The sequence below is a fragment of the Populus trichocarpa genome, chromosome 18 (assembly GCF_000002775.5).
Source record: "Populus trichocarpa isolate Nisqually-1 chromosome 18, P.trichocarpa_v4.1, whole genome shotgun sequence".
Classification (NCBI taxonomy): Eukaryota; Viridiplantae; Streptophyta; class Magnoliopsida; order Malpighiales; family Salicaceae; genus Populus; species Populus trichocarpa.
In genome coordinates this window covers 1,053,356-1,070,383 of record NC_037302.2, presented here as the reverse complement: position 1 = coordinate 1,070,383, position 17,028 = coordinate 1,053,356, and the positions used below count along the sequence as shown (strand labels likewise).

General features: G+C 34.0%; 2 protein-coding genes across 2 annotated transcripts; both read left to right on the top strand.

The window, feature by feature from the left end:
* Window positions 1–4,667, top strand: LOC18107516 (eukaryotic translation initiation factor 3 subunit B). Its single transcript, XM_006371707.3, has 11 exons — window positions 1–269; window positions 525–762; window positions 1,313–1,459; window positions 1,674–1,802; window positions 1,909–2,037; window positions 2,125–2,208; window positions 2,300–2,424; window positions 2,545–2,743; window positions 2,832–3,364; window positions 3,553–3,664; window positions 4,096–4,667. The coding sequence occupies exons 1-11, from the start codon at window positions 151–153 to the stop codon at window positions 4,435–4,437; spliced, it is 2,157 nt and encodes a 718-aa protein (XP_006371769.1). The 5' UTR covers window positions 1–150; the 3' UTR covers window positions 4,438–4,667.
* A 7,988-nt stretch (window positions 4,668–12,655) lies between these two features.
* On the top strand, window positions 12,656–17,028 carry LOC7465438 (aspartyl protease family protein At5g10770). The gene is made up of 3 exons (XM_002324313.4): window positions 12,656–12,893; window positions 15,294–15,749; window positions 15,987–17,028. Exons 1-3 carry the CDS (start codon window positions 12,698–12,700, stop codon window positions 16,805–16,807), a joined length of 1,473 nt encoding a protein of 490 aa, XP_002324349.3. The 5' UTR covers window positions 12,656–12,697; the 3' UTR covers window positions 16,808–17,028.

The window sequence follows — 17,028 nt, the reverse complement described above, 5'->3', positions numbered from 1 at the left end:
AAAATGCACGGACACTTACCTCTCCCACTCCTTCCCCGTCTTCTACAGCAAGCTGTGCAAAGCCCTCCCCCCTCTCTATCTCCTAAGCCTCCTCTCAGTTTCTCTCTCTAGAATCTAGAGAGAGAAATATCGATTAAACGACATCAAGAAATGGGAGAAATATCACTGAACGAATTAGAAGCGAGAGCCGATGCCGCTGGTATCGATCTCTCGCAAATTGACCTCGATTCAATCCAACTTCCTCCTGGCGATGATTTTGGCATTATTAGGTCAGTTTTTATGATAAAATAGCTGTATCAACTTTTCTTTGTGTTTTGTTAAGTTTTGTTTGGCTGCTTAGAAAATCTAGGAAAAGAAAGCAAAAAGTTAGTTTTTTTTTTTTTCATTATTTGTTTAGTTTTGATTGATTATGAAAGACTTATTAATTAATTAATTTTTTGTTTTATTGGGGGAATATAGGTTTGGATATTGTGACTATGTAGTTTGTGCTTTGATTATGATTTGTTATTTTACTATTTGGGTAGTGATGATGAAGATGTCTATCAAGAAGAACAGATGGATTTTGACTATGGGTTAGGGAACACTATTGTAGTCGATAATCTTCCAGTTGTTCCAAAGGAAAAGTTTGATAAGCTTGAAGGAGTTGTCCGTAAGATCTATAGTCAGATTGGTGTTATTAAGGAGGATGGCCTTTGGATGCCTGTTGATCCTGACACTCATAAAACTTTGGGATACTGTTTCATCGAATACAACACTCCACAGGTACTTTCAATATGTATGAGTGTATGCATTTACTTCCATTTCCTTGAATTTTCGGATGATTGTTAGTCACTTTACTTTTCCTGTGTCCATACGATCAAATGTGGTTTTGTGTGGCTGACTAGTAATTATGTCACAGTAGAAATGTGAAGTAGCATAGTTAGTGAGTAAATGTACCTGACATGCTAATATAGAGCACACGTAGGGTATCTATGCTAATAAGTGGTTAGTGAGTAAATGTACCTGACATGCTAATATAGAGCACACGTAGGGTATCTATGCTAATAAGTGCTGGCTTTTGAAGTCTTGGATAGGTAGCAAGTATCGTGCCTAGCATACTATACATAGCGTACTTAGGGCCTTGGATCTTGTCTGGATGAATGAAAGTACTGGCTTTTGAAGGCTTGATTGCAATTAGAATAAGTTCTTCATTTTTCTGGTAGAAAATTTTCTTTGCTGACGAAACATACTTAGGTTTGTGCCTAGCATGTCTGAGGTCGACAGTCAAACAGGTTTTTTTAATCATTACCAATTTATTTGGTTATGATTGCAGGAAGCTGAGCTAGCTAAGGAGAAGACAAATGGGTACAAGCTTGACAGAGCCCATATTTTTGCTGTCAACATGATTGAAGATTTCAACAGATTTATGAAAGTTCCTGATGAATGGGCACCTCCAGAGATAAGGCCATATGTTCCTGGGGTAATTAGTTCAGTCACATTCATCTCATCCTTTCCCATTTTCTTTTCTGCTATCAACAATGCTGGATGATCTGATTCTCTATTCTTTCAAGCTTATCAACTTATGTTCCTAACAGAGAAAGATATAACAACTTAGACCATAGACATGGTGTTCTTTTGAACTTTCTGGAGTCTATTTTGTATTAAATATTCTGCGACTCTTGTGTCATAAACAGGAGAATCTTCAAAACTGGCTCACTGATGAAAAGGCTCGAGATCAGTTTGTGATTCGTGCTGGCTCAGATACCGAGGTGTTCTGGAATGATGCAAGACATTTGAAGCCTGACCCTGTTTACAAGCGTGCTGTGAGTGCTTTCTTTTCTTTTGATAATCTGACAAGTTTCTTTTTTTTTCTCATGGCTTAGAAAATGCACAGACTATATGAATGACTTTACATGTTTATCTATACAGTATTGGACCGAGAGTTATGTGCAGTGGTCCCCCCTTGGGACATACCTGGCAACAGTTCATAGGCAGGGTGCTGCAGTTTGGGGTGGTGCGAGTACCTTTAATCGGCTAATGCGTTATGCTCATCCTCAGGTTTTTTTTCGCGTTTCTTTCCTGTAATTTGACTTGGAATTTTGTTTTTCTGTTTAACAATACCCATTCTGATGATATCATTTGCAGGTTAAACTCATTGATTTTTCCCCTGGTGAGAAATATTTGGTAACCTACAGCAGCCATGAACCAAGCAATCCTCGTGATGCTAATGTGAGTTTTTTCTCTTTTCTTTTTTTCTCCTTGCGGTGTTGTCAGCTTACTTCTCCATGGTGCTGGGACTAATGTGCTTTTTTTTTTCCAGAGGGTTGTGATAAATATTTTTGATGTGAGAACTGGCAAAGCAATGAGAGATTTTAAGGGCAGTGCTGATGAATTTGCTATTGGAGGAACTGGTGGCGTTGCAGGAGTGTCTTGGCCTGTTTTCAAGTGATTTTCTTTTTCCACAATATCCGCAATCCTTATAAAGCTTCTTGTTTTCTTTCAAAACTAATTTGTCCACTTTCAGTATTGATCACAAGGTCTGATTTGATATTTTATGCTTTCCAGGTGGGGTGGTGGGAAGGATGACAAATATTTTGCCAAAATTGGGAAGAACATGATTTCTGTGTATGAAACTGAGTCATTCAGCCTTGTAGACAAAAAATCCTTGAAGGCTGAAAGTGTGGTGGACTTTAGTTGGTCACCAACAGATCCAATTCTTGCTCTCTTTGTTCCTGAACTTGGTGGCGGGAATCAACCTGCCAGGGTGAGTATTTAGGTGTTAAATGGATGGGCTGTTTTATTTTGCAAATAAAAGATCTGACTTGTGTTCTGTATTCTCACCAAATTTATAGGTGAGCCTCATTCAAATTCCAAGTAAAGAGGAATTGCGACAAAAGAACCTTTTCAGTGTCAGTGACTGTAAGCTGTATTGGCAGAGTAATGGGGACTACCTTGCTGTGAAGGTGGATAGGTATACAAAGACTAAGAAAAGCACATATACAGGATTTGAGCTTTTCCGTATAAAAGAGCGGGACATACCAATTGAGGTATTGGAACTAGACAACAAGAACGACAAGATTATTGCCTTTGCTTGGGAGCCAAAGGGCCATAGATTTGCTGTCATTCATGGTGACAGCCCCAGGCCTGATGTAAGCTTTTACTCAATGAGGAGTGCTCATAATACTGGTCGGGTTTCAAAGCTCACTACTCTAAAGGGCAAACAAGCAAATGCTCTTTTCTGGTCACCGTCTGGTCGTTACATAATACTTGCAGGACTTAAAGGTTTCAATGGTCAGTTGGAATTCTACAATGTTGATGAGCTTGAGACAATGGCAACAGCTGAGCATTTTACGGCAACAGATATTGAATGGGATCCCACTGGAAGGTAGTGTTTGATAGCATTGACGAGGTGGCTATTTGGGCAATCATAATATTTTTGTTTTCCAGCAAGCAAATGAAATTGCAGTAATCATATTTGCAGTGTTCGATATGTTTCTTTGTTGATAGCTTGAATCAAGTTGATCCATTGTTGTTGAACATGTACTAAGATTGTCATAACTGTCCTGTATGTAGGTATGTTGCAACTTCAGTGACTTCAGTTCATCATGAAATGGAAAATGGCTTCAACATTTGGTCTTTCAATGGAAAGCTACTTTATCGGATACTGAAGGATCATTTCTTCCAGGTAAGATCAGTTATTGTTCCGTCAGAGTCAAGATTTTATCTTGGCAGTGAAAACTGATTGCCTTTATTATCAACTTTAATTGGCTGGAGGTATTTATGCATACAATACCAATATTATCTTAGTGTCACCTTGGTGTTATCATCATTTCAGCAGCAGTATATGTTGAACAAGTGTGCATATCCTGGAGTCTGAACCTTTTTTTAATTATTATAAAAGGAGAGGATTGAAAATGAGATCTCTTAGGAGGCAGGGAGGGGGCAATTGATTCAGAAGGCTCATTAGCACCTTGTTGTTATTATACCACTTTGATAGTATCATTGGTCGGTTCTTACTTCAGATTGATCGAGAACTTGAAACATTATGTCACATCATTCTGATTCATCTGCTTCTAATCATTTGCTTTCCTGTTGATTTTATATCATTTATGACAGTTCTTGTGGCGCCCAAGGCCAGCATCCTTCTTGAGTCCAGAAAAGGAGGAAGAGATTGCTAAGAATTTGAAGAAGTATAGCAAGAAGTATGAGGCAGAGGACCAGGATGTGTCTTTGTTATTGAGTGAGCAGGACCGTGAGAAGAGGAGGATGTTGAAGGATGAATGGGAGAAGTGGGTGAGTGAATGGAAGAGGTTGCATGAAGAGGAAAAATTGCTGAGGCAGATGTTAAGGGATGGAGAAGCTAGTGATGAAGAGGAAGAGTATGAGGCAAAAGAAGTTGAAGTTGAAGAATTGTTAGATGTTTCCGAGGAAGTTCTTTTTGAATTCGGACAGGAGTAAGCGCTAGTGATATATTCAGAGGCTGTTTTCTACTTCACGCAACCTTTGCTGATACAAAAAAAAAAAAAAAAGGCTTGGCTTCCAGGTCAACATTTAAGTTAAGTTTTTTATTTTTTATTATTTTTTTAATTTTCTGGTAGAGAGTTATTGTTTGGTGTTTTTTCTTGGATTTTGTTAGTCCTGGTAAGGGCATCACTTAATTTTTTTTTAAAATGCTTCTTATTATGGAACTAGCCTGTCAGATACACCCAATTTTGTTAGATCTTTTTTTTTTTTAATTATTATTATTATTGAAAAGAATCAATACTGGATGGTATTTTGATTTTCTTATATCATTCGGGAAATACAATATCACAAAAATGGTGAAATAGAATGAATCAACTACATAATTGATCCTGCAAATTACTAATGAATTTCATTAAGATATTGAATGAAAATTACTAATGATTTCTTATGTCATTTTGGAAATACATATTCATTTTGATTTTAGTCTACCTTAACTCTGTTTTATATCTATTTTTTTAAAGTATTTTTTATATGGAAATATATTAAAATAATATTTTTTTTTAATTTTTAAAATTTATTTTTGAAACTAGAACTTTTAAATGATAAAACACAAAAAATTAAAGCAAAGAAAAAAAAGAATTTCAATTATTTTTTAAAAACTTTTAAAATGTGAAAACAAAAAGGCTTTTAATATTTTAAATTTGATTTGTATTCTTCTTAATTTTGCCAGCAGTGTTTTCTTCACAAAATTGCTTGAAGCATGTGCTTTTTGAATCCAATAGTAGATGTTGTGGTAGTAATCCCTATGTTTCTTTTTTCTATTAGCCTATGGCAAGTTGCTGCAAGTTTTTGATGAAATTCGTAATGCTGTCCTATAATAGAAATTATAATAATCGATAATATCAAATAAGTGGCCTTTAATTCCAACATTGAAGCTAATATTGTATGAACATGAAAAACCTAGATTACCTACCTCATCTTGCTTTGAGCTTCTTCTTCTTTTCATTCCATTAAAAGAAACTTATTTTTAAAGACTTTGACTCTTCTTACAAATGAATTTAGAAAAATCCTTTTTTATTTTGAGAAATTTCTAGAAACCACTTTATTTCTTGGTGTCAGTAGAGAATTTTTTTTTTTTTTAATCCTGGAGATTGTCTAATTCTTACTCTCAAATTCTTTGTTTACATGGTTGTAATATTCTCTCTTTTTTTCATCTTTGAATCTTTATTTAATGATCCATGGTGTAATGGCGTGATCTTGGACGTGAAGAATAAAAAAAATAAGGTCTTTTCCTTGCTTGATTTTTATTTTCATTTAATATTTTTAGATTTTTACTTATTCTACATCTTAACTATGAGAAAATAAGTAAAGAAAAAGACTTGAAAAAAAAAATCCAAGTCATCCATGGAAAGCGGGGGGTTCAAACCCTCAGTATGAACGCCCAAGTCCACTCAACTATTTCTTCCCATTGAGAAAATATAATTTTTCTATAAAGAAAAAGACTTGAAAAAAAAATTCAAGTCATCCATGGAAAGCAGATGGTTCAAACCCTAGACAACAATACAGTAATACACAGCACAAGTAGGGCTTGAAAAACAAAAATCCTTTTAAAGAAAAGCTCAGAATGAGTCAGGCTGCGCATGGCTCCTACCTATCAAGAACAAACATGTGACCTCAGCTTTGTCTTGTGCTCATTGTTCATATATAAATAAAGCATCATAAAAAACCCTGTTTCTTTTAAAATTTTCAGCTAATTTCATCTTCCATGTCTATTTTTCTTTTATCATGTTGGCCAACATCATTTTAATCATTTCACTCGGCATCATCATAAATTATCTAGGCATGAGAAAAAGAAGAAAAGAAAAGATTGTTCATCCTGCAAGTTGATTGCACAGTGACACTGACTCCAAGGTTGTAGCTTGTACAGTGTTGGTGCTTGTGCAAGTTTGAACAGTCAAATTTTACAATAATTAGCTTAATCATGCAAGAAAACACTAGTTGACACAATTATTTAGCAGCTGCTCAGGATAGAATTTGCCCCTTTTCGTTACATGGAAACACAAGAATGGATAGATCCATGAACAGAGAGGAGCCGCACAGAGAAGTGAAGCATAGCCCTCAGCATCTCACTTGACACAGTACTCGACAGAAAATAGACCCGTGTTGATGGCATGCTTGCGTCTCTCTGAAGAATCATTTTATTGAGGTGATATCTTTTGACTGTTGAGTTGAAATCTTCGAAAGGGACAGAGCTGAAAAGAAGCTTGAAGTAGTTTGTGAAGTAGAAGGACAAGAAGTGTGAACCTCCATAACAAAATAATTGATGCTCATTGCCTACAAAAAGCATCGATCACGCATTCATACTAATAGCTAGAAAAGTGAAGACAAACACCAAACTGCATGTGATTGGATTTGTCTGTCCTATCCCCTTCGAAGATCAAACCTCCTTTTGGTTTGATTATACCTGTCTGCAGACTCTGCACTATGTTGTGTGCTTACATTTATTAGAACTACAATTTTATGGCCCTTCCTTGGAGTTCAATCCCAATCGATGAGATGAGAAAAATGAGAAGTATATTCACTTTACCAATAAGTTGGAGTTGAAGAAGAATTAAGAATAATACAAATTATATTTTTTGATCTTATCTAATAGCTTAAACTAGATTCTTAGCTAGCCCGTGCAATGCCATGAGTTAGACAATTCTTTTCTAATTTTTAAATTTGTTTTTTTGTAAAAACATAAAGAAGTAAAAAAAATTGATGCATACCGAACGAAAACACTTTTAAAATATTGAAATTATAACATATTGAACAACATTTTTTAAAAAAAATTATTGAGACAATAACATATTAGCTCGACTCAAGCCACCCATTGTTAACCCGCGAAACCTGTAATCTGGGGCATGGGACATTGATAACCTCATGAAACCCAAATCAAAATAAAATAGAAAGCTCAATTTTAGTCAACTGAATATTAAAGGATAAAAATAAAATAAAAAAATGTAATTAAAAAAATGGTCAAAATAACTATATTAAGCAAACAAAAATATCATGAAGTAAGCATAGTATGCTTATATTTAAACAATTGATTTAATTCAACTTAAAACCAAGTTTTTTTTTTTGAAAAAGTTAAATCTAACAAAGAACAAAAAACAAAAAGACTCGATATAACCCAAGTAATTTTCATAACTAGTGAAAATCTTAAAAAAAAATAAAAAACAATAGAGTCCAATCTCCAATTAAATAAAATCATAAATGATAAGATTAAGAAAATATGAGCTTAAAAAAACAAATGAACCCGAGTGAATCTTCTCAACCTTGATTTATCTTCTAAATTTGCAGTCTGTTAAATCGTAGACCCAACTTAATCAAGAAGCTCAATTCAATAAAAAAATAAAACATCAATTTAAAAGATTTGTCAAAGTTAAAAAAAATAGCAATAAAAATAAAAAAGGATGAAATCATGTTGAAGAATGAAATTAGAAAAACAAATCAATTTAAAAAACTTGCCAAAGTAAAAAAAATAAAATAAAATAAAAACTGATGGGGGATGAAATCATAAAAAATCAATACTTAAAAAATGATCTCAAATAAATTAAATAACAATCAAAATAATAATCAAAATAATAATGACCAAATTTGATAGATTAAAAAAAATTAAAGGAGAATGAAATTGAAAACCAGTTTTATTTCTATAAAACAATTCAAATAAAAAAAATTAATTGAAAAAACATGGACCAAATTAGAAAAAAAACAAATTGAAAGATTGCTGTAAAATTTTGAAAGGTCAAATACGAAAACCAAGAAAAAAAAAAAGCAAACCAATGCCAAACAAGAGAAAATCAGGCCAGATAAAAAAAATGGAGGCAAGGTAAGGAAAACCATATTGATAGTACAAATAAACCCTTAGAGGCCGGGTAAGAAATTTTTAATATAAGGATAATATAGACATTTTACTATATTGTTAAATGTAAAATATCAAAAAAGCCCATGGATCTAAGTTCATTTATTTTTTGCTTTTGAGGGAAATTAAGTAATTATATTGTATTATGAGAAGAACGAGATGCTATTAATCAAATCTAAAATGACAAATAGTCCCCGTTAAAAGACCCAATTATCCTTTATAGACAACTTTTTTTTGTCCATAACTAAAATGTTTTTGATTGGTCCACGTGTAAAAAAATAACCAACAAATTCAGTATCAGTTGATCGGTTGCTATTAAATTAGATATAAAAAAAAAAAGAATTAGAAGATAATCACAGATTCAAATCTCACAAGAGAGATGATTGTTCAAATATTATTATGCATGGAGGGTGAGAGCATGGATGATTTCTTATGGTTCAAAGGAAGCCCATGGTGTCTCCCAAGCTTCATCAGCAATAATGATTTCAAATCAAGAAATGAAAATTAGTTGCTTTTACCAACTGGAGTGATAGCAATCGCCGAGGAGTAATGTTGAATAAGGAATGATTGATTGGCTGTTACGGAACTGGCAGGGAAGAAAACCTCGAATGATTAGAATTTATTGCAAAGTAAAATAATTTGTTCCCTTTTTTTCTTGCCCACGTTACGATCAAGTGTGAGATTTGAAGAAATGATTTTGGTCTCTGAGAAGAGAAATTTGATCCATCTGAAATGCTGTTTGTAAGGTGATAAGCCGTTAGGCTGTCAACCTCTTTCTTGTCTCCGATTGGGGACAGATTCCAGCTTGCTTCCACCACCCACACCAAGTGTTTTATCTGGCCTACCGCCAAAGATTCTAAAACCATGGCCCTATCTCTCTCCCTCTCTATCTTCAATGGAGATTCCGTCTATCTAATTCCCTCCATGAATATAGAATGGCCCCCTGCTACACTAGACTCCATACACACAGAGAAGCTTGGATCTGAGGTCACGAGACCCCACTATTTTTCTATACGTACAAGGAAGCTTGTAGGCCATGGTTATACAGTTGTTTCAGTGGGCTCTGAAAACGATGTGAACAGCCTTTGAGATTCATGGAACTTCCACGCATCAAGGTGGAAATGTTCTACATCGGAGTGATTGATGGAGTTCTGTGATGTCATTCACGCGCAAAGAATAAAACACAATTATGCCGGAATTTCTACAATTATATTAGATACATACAGAGTTATTCAGGTGTATGTATAGGAACCTATCTTGATTTTTTAAATATTAAAAAAATTATTAGTGATTTGATGTATGTATAGTAATCTATCTTGATTTTTTAAATATTAAAAAAATTATTAGTGATTTGATGTAATATTTCAATGATCGGTTTTTCAGTATAATGACTATTTTTTAATAAATAATATTCAAATTTAACATTAAATTATGAAATATATTTACCATTTTAATTCATGTTTATTCTCAACATAATAGTCATTGAATGTTTAAATAAGATTTGAAACTCTTTTCAAATCTCATTTCACTTTAGTCAAGAATTTCTAGTCAATACTTTCTGAGAACAAATGAAATAGGTTCTCTAATTCATTTAAAGTGATGAATCCTCTCATAATCACTCAAATACCTTAATATAATTCATAATATATCCAATGTCTGCCATTTATTATGGTTTTTTCAATTATTTAAACAACTTGTATGGTTTTTTCAGAAGAGATTATTATTATTATTATATTATTATTAAGATTTATGATTTATTAAATCAAAATTTTCTCGTATAATTTAAAGACACATGGAATCTCAGCTTTTTATCATTTGCTATAAACTACTTTGGAAAAAAAAAAAAAAAAAGAGATTTATTGTAAATATATCAGTTCAGATTCGTGGAAGGTTTAATAAGATTGGATTGGAGAAAGATTTGGTTTCGATATACAAAAATCAATCTAAGAATATTTTAATGGCTATCATTAAAAAAATAAAAAATATATATAATAGAGGAAGTGTATGGTACAACATGTTAGGCTAAAATTTCCCTCAATATCATATATGGGTTGGTAATATTGCACTTTCGACTACTAATACTTTATGGGTTTTGTGTGGGTCTTGCGTGGACTCAATTATCAATACTCTCGTGGAATTCCTATATTGCATTCAAGCTGTCGCATGAAGGTTCCTATGAGTTGAAGGGCAGAGCTTCTTTTATATATATAATTGCCGGGTAATTTCAGTTGTTGAAAATAAAAAAATAAAAAAAAATCGTCATTTGTTTCCAAGCAGCACTAACTATATTAGGTATCCTTTGCACTTTGTCAAAAGGTTGGCCTCGTACAATATGTCAAATGTGGGCACTAGCTCATTAAGTTCATGGTCTTATGATCAATGGAACAATGGCAACAACACCTACCCCCTCGGATGCATGTGAATTTATTACAACATAGCTGGGGGCAAGAGTTAGAAAGTGCCCAATTTTGTACAATATTTGTCTTTGTGGGCACAAAAAACCTTAGATTTCAACTTTCTCAATACTTAGTTAGTATCCAACAACAAATGAATATTTTTTTTGTCATTCTAAAATAAGAGTAAGAGGTACAAGATAATATATTTCATTTATTATCTCTATATTGTTTTTTTTTTTTTTTGTCTGGAGACAATATTTAGACACTACTTGCTTAATGGTGAATTCCGAAGTCGGATTACAAGAATGTATTGTTTTCATGAGTTTTTCTAATTTCAACCTCGATAATCTCTCTTATCTCACAAAGAAAAAGAAAACGGACAACAATTTTGGACATTCGAGCGAGCAACGAGAGGCATGGCTAAGCAATCCAACTATGAGTAAGAAGCAGGAGCTTTTACTGGTTAATTTCATCAATAATATCTTGATTATTATTTAAAGAAGAAGAAGAAGAAGAAGAAGAAGAAGAAGAAGAGGCTTTTACATTTGTTTCATTGTTTGTGGAAGTGCTTGTTTGCATTAATTTAGTGACATTAATGCCTATTTTATGAAGCACAATAGGAATCTTTTGGTTTCAAATCTATTTCAAGTGCAAAGCAATACTTACCATTGCTTCTAGTCATGATCCATATATAATAATCACAATGGACGAATGTGGACCCAAATTCTACTCGAATCACGAAAGAATATGGGTTGCGGGTGACCTGTTTTTGGCTAGCTTGCATTGATGCCTGTACCTTCAAGAACAAACAACGAAATTGGAAGCATTCAAAGAGGATAAAATTAACTCGAACCCCAAAAATATATTGAAATGATATCAAATTTATATTCAAAATGGAAGGAAAAATCCTCAATCGATCATATATATTCTCTGTATATCCATCCTCAATCACTTTGGTTTTCGATGGGAAACAGAAGACTTGAGAGTAAAAAATATATCGAGAGAGTTGAGAAACAAAAGACTAAGAAATCACTGTATTTTATGGCATCGTGTTGGGATCCAAATATTGGAAGATAATGTAATAATTCTTGAGTCTTGCCCTTTGGAAGATCGATATTGTGATATTAAGAATTGAGAAGAACCAAAGAAGTGGTCACCGGCTCCGGCTGCTGCTATCATGGGGTCTAGCTCTTAATTATCAATTAGAGTTGATAACATTTTTTTTTCCGATCCCTCTTTTTAAAAAATGAAAATAACCCAAAAGAAAAAAAAAAGAAATTGAGAAGGAATATAAGATTAATGTACTCATATTTAGGGATACTTGATATGATTTTTAAAGATATTTTGAAAACCCAGATTGATAAGAATTGAGAAGAAACCTTCTAATTCTGTTTAGTCCACTAAGCTTAATTATTAACAAATACAGACTACAAAAAAAGAAGCGGTCACCGGCTCCGGCTGCTATCATGGGGTCTAGCTCTTAATTATCAATTACAGTTGATCATAACATTTTTTTTTCCGATCCCTCTTTTTTAAAAATGAAAATAACCCAAAAGAAAAAAAAAAGAAATTGAGAAGGAATATAAGATTAATTAATACTTGATACGATTTTTTAAAATATTTTGAAAACCCAGATTGACCTGGTATAAATCCTTGATCACAGAACAGTGGGCATAAATGGAGGTGCTTGAGTGGTAGATGACAAGACTGCCCTTAATTGGTTCATTATGTGTCAACTTCGTATTAGCCGGTTTCCCTTTCATTATTGGATCCTGCCTAATCAGAGAAATTAATCAGACTTAATGCAACAGTAGACCTTTTTTTTTAATGACAATTGGTGACGTGTAAGGATTGCTAATCTGTCGATCAATATTCTCCGATAGCTTATAAATATGGCCAAGGTAATGATCTTTGCTTAATAAATTTACGGAGAACATAATTGAGAAGGCAAAATATGGCCACTCCCATTTCCTCCGTCTCCCTCACCATGAGGTGTTTCTTGTATGCTTATTTTCTCTGTCTATGCCTTCTCTTCTCTTTGGAGAAGGGCTATGCCCTTGAAGGAAGGAAAGTTGCTGAAAGCCACCATAGCCATTCCATCGAAGTGAGCTCTCTACTTCCATCAGCTAGCTGCAAACCTTCCACCAAAGGTTATTTACATTAAACTCATTACTAAATCTCTATATATCAATCTTTACAGTATTTGAGTTTTCACCACCACCACCACAATATTCTCTTGATGTTGCTCCTCCTCCTCTGTTGGGTCACCAAATATTACTGTAGCTAAGAGTTATACCTCCATGCTAATGTCTCATATATATCATTTTAGGCCATGCTAGTTCTTGATTGAGGAGGGTACATCTTGTTTTTTGTCATCTAAAACAATACTTCTTCCATGTATTCTTTATGCTTTGCAATGGGAGATTTAGCCATAATTTTCTTCCTTGACAGTGCATAAAGTTTTCACACAGTTCCCTAATATAAATTGCGAAAAACGCTTTCTGGTAAACACACATACAATTGAACGTGACAAATTAGGTTTGGCCCAGTAAAAGTATGTAGACAATTAATCATGAAAATTAGACCGAGGCCCCTCCACTTCCAAAAAGCAGAAGCATATATACAGTAGTCTTGGAGTCATCATCCAATGTCAAAAATCATCACTTACCAACCTCGGCATATTATATTTTTTCAATGGCCACAGAAACATTTTGCTTCATGGAAAAGATAAAAATAATCATAGTTGTTAAACCAGATCTGACAAATTTATTCAATCAAGACTCCGGATAATCGTCTCAGCTTTGATAAATGTCAACAAGCTTATACATGGATTGCAGGGATTTGGTTGAATCACTGTAAACCAATCCTAGCAAGCTTCAACTTGACAAATTAATGGTGAGACGAAGCTTGGAGTTAATCCTTGCATGATCACATTATTAAGATAAACTAATATCAAGTTGGTTTTTTTTTTTTTTTCGCATATCTTATTTTTTCTGTATATATTCCAGCTGAATCTTGTCCGTGGCACGTTGAAATTATTGACCTTTGAATCACTTTGTTTGTAAACAAGTCAAGCACTAGTCTACTTTAGCAATAACTAAATTAATTAATTCAAGTTGCAAAGTTCTTATCATACACTCATATATATATATATATATAATTTTTTTTGGGTGCCTTGCATTTTTTTTCCCATTTTAATTAACAAGAAATCCTGTGTAGTCTGAGGTTTAAATTTACAGTTTTATTATCTCCTTTATATTACGAGTGTAAAATTTTTAGTCCCTATATTTTTTTTTATATTTTATTAGCTAGTTTTTTCAAATACAAAAATATAGAGATTCAATATGAATGAATGAATTATTTTTTTTTTTTTAAAATGATACCAAAATATAATATTTTACTCTTGCATTACCTTTCCCTTTTCCTCTGACATTAGGATGTGATCAGTTCTCACCAAAAAAACTCAAGCATGACACCCCAACAACTGGTTTTAAGCATATATACCACCTGCAATTTGTTAGCTGCTAGTTTCCCTTCCTTCTAGCTAGGGAACAATCTTTTTCTTTATCTATACTTATATGTTTAGGCAATCTTTTTCTCCTTTCTGCAAAATACTTGTGAAAGAGAGAGGATCTTTAAGAGAAACTCTGCATCTCTTTGTGCCATTGGTGGCCATAGAGAGTATTCCTCGAAGGTTTTTAAGGATAGGTAGGATGTCCCTGCACAAATTAAATGAGAGGTAGAATGTCTCTCACGCAATGTTGTTTTCGTAGAATGATTTATCAGTCTAAAACAGCTGTGTGGTGGCTATAACGCACTTGCAATTTGCAAAAAAATGAAGTCCACTTCACCAGCAGCCTCGTTGAAAATAAAGGTTTCTGCTGTGTAATCATTTCATGTTCACTAGTTGTTCAACTTTTTTACTTCAATAACTGAATTTAAATTCAACATTTCATAATTCTTTTTTATATGATGCCTTTCTCGTGTCTTTTTCAATGTTTTTAAAACACTTTAATTAAGGGCTGTTTGGTTCGGTAGGTTGTAATTCATTAATTTATGACTTGATCTTGACTTCTATTCGGAATAAATCAGATGAGAGTTGAATAAGATGCGTCAATTCTTGAAACGATTAAAATCTAATTTAATTTTTATTTTTTAAAATAAATTTATTTTATAATAAAATCTTAAAACGAAACTGTTTTGAATTAAATCAAATTAGCATGTTTAACTTGTAACTCGGGTCTTAAAACAAAACTATTTTGGATTAAATCCGTCTAACTTATAACTCAGGTTTTATAATGAGTTGAGTTTAATAACTTTATTTAAAGACTAACATTCATGAAATCTTAAAAAAAAAACATTAAAATCTACTCATAAATCAAATTTTCAAGCAGTGACAAATAAAATGCTACTCAAATATTGGTGGATTGTGAAAATTTTGATTATTAAAATAATTTGAAATATTTAATTATTAAAATAATTCAAAGTAATTAATAGTTTCAAGATTATATAAGAATACAATCTCATCATTTGTTGTTGTTCAATTTCAGTTCTCAGCAACAACGACAACAAGGCATCTCTCAAGGTAGTCCACAAGCACGGGCCTTGCTCTAAGCTAAGCCAAGACGAGGCAAGTGCTGCTCCAACACACACTGAGATCCTCCTTCAAGACCAGTCCAGGGTCAAGTCAATTCACTCTAGGCTCTCAAATTCCAAGACCTCAGGTGGCAAAGATGTGAAGGTGACTGATTCAACCACCATCCCAGCCAAGGACGGCAGCACAGTTGGTTCAGGCAATTATATTGTGACTGTGGGACTTGGCACACCCAAGAAGGATCTCTCTCTGATTTTCGACACTGGAAGTGACATTACATGGACACAATGCCAGCCATGTGCAAGGTCTTGCTATAAACAAAAGGAGCAGATATTTGATCCAAGTCAATCAACATCATACACCAACATTTCATGCTCCTCATCAATCTGCAATTCACTTACTTCTGCAACAGGTGATGATATAAGAGCATTTAATCTAGTGAGTTTCTACAATATCTGTGTTTTGCACACAACAACAATGACTATGCCCTCAAGACTACCGGATCTGTTTTTGTATTCAAATTCAATGGTCTAGATGAATACTGGCACCGGTGCCCTCAAAACACAGACATCATATATAGACTCACCCTTTAAAGCGTCCAAAATGTTGTGATGATTATTTAATTTATAATCTTGTTATATACATGCAGGCAATACTCCTGGCTGTGCTTCCTCAGCATGTGTCTATGGCATCCAATATGGGGACTCCTCGTTTTCGGTAGGATTCTTCGGCACAGAAAAGCTAACCTTAACATCTACTGATGCGTTCAACAACATCTACTTTGGTTGTGGCCAAAACAACCAAGGTCTCTTTGGTGGCTCGGCTGGACTACTTGGCCTAGGTCGTGACAAACTATCTGTAGTGTCACAAACTGCCCAAAAATACAACAAGATCTTCTCCTATTGTCTCCCGTCTTCCTCTAGCTCAACCGGGTTCCTAACTTTTGGTGGCTCGGCTTCAAAGAATGCTAAATTCACACCACTTTCAACAATATCTGCTGGCCCCTCCTTTTACGGCCTAGACTTTACAGGAATAAGCGTTGGTGGGAAAAAACTAGCCATCTCTGCATCAGTTTTCTCAACTGCTGGTGCTATCATAGATTCAGGGACTGTCATTACAAGGTTGCCACCAGCAGCCTACTCTGCGCTTCGCGCCTCATTCAGGAATTTGATGTCCAAGTATCCGATGACAAAGGCACTATCGATACTTGACACTTGCTATGATTTTAGCAGTTATACCACCATCTCAGTGCCTAAGATTGGTTTTTCCTTTAGCAGTGGGATTGAGGTAGATATTGATGCGAAAGGGATTTTATACGCGAGTAGCATATCCCAAGTGTGCCTGGCATTTGCTGGAAATAGTGATGCAACTGACGTGTTCATTTTCGGAAATGTTCAGCAAAAAACACTAGAAGTTTTCTATGATGGCTCGGCCGGGAAAGTTGGATTTGCTCCTGGGGGTTGTAGCTGATTAATCTCAAGCCAGCTCTCATGGTAGATATTGTACGAGTAAAAATTTGAACCTTAAATACTGTTGGCGTTAGCAGAGGGAAATGCCCAAGGCATTGATGATGAATAATAGCAGAAGACTCATGCATAAGTGAATTGTGGAACGAAAGGAATTAAGTGTTATAGTGGCCTGTAGTGGATAAATAAAAGTGAATAATATAAATTAAGTCTTTGATGAACAAA

Excerpts from the sequence above, each read along its gene's own strand:
- LOC7465438 (XM_002324313.4), top strand. The coding sequence starts at position 12,698 with ATGGCCACTCCCATTTCCTCCGTCTCCCTCACCATGAGGTGTTTCTTG. Across the intron at positions 12,894-15,293 it reads CTGCAAACCTTCCACCAAAG|TTCTCAGCAACAACGACAAC; the intron begins GTTATTTACATT and ends GTTCAATTTCAG. Across the intron at positions 15,750-15,986 it reads TTCACTTACTTCTGCAACAG|GCAATACTCCTGGCTGTGCT; the intron begins GTGATGATATAA and ends ATATACATGCAG.
- LOC18107516 (XM_006371707.3), top strand. The coding sequence starts at position 151 with ATGGGAGAAATATCACTGAACGAATTAGAAGCGAGAGCCGATGCCGCT. Across the intron at positions 2,744-2,831 it reads GCGGGAATCAACCTGCCAGG|GTGAGCCTCATTCAAATTCC; the intron begins GTGAGTATTTAG and ends CCAAATTTATAG. Across the intron at positions 3,365-3,552 it reads GAATGGGATCCCACTGGAAG|GTATGTTGCAACTTCAGTGA; the intron begins GTAGTGTTTGAT and ends TCCTGTATGTAG.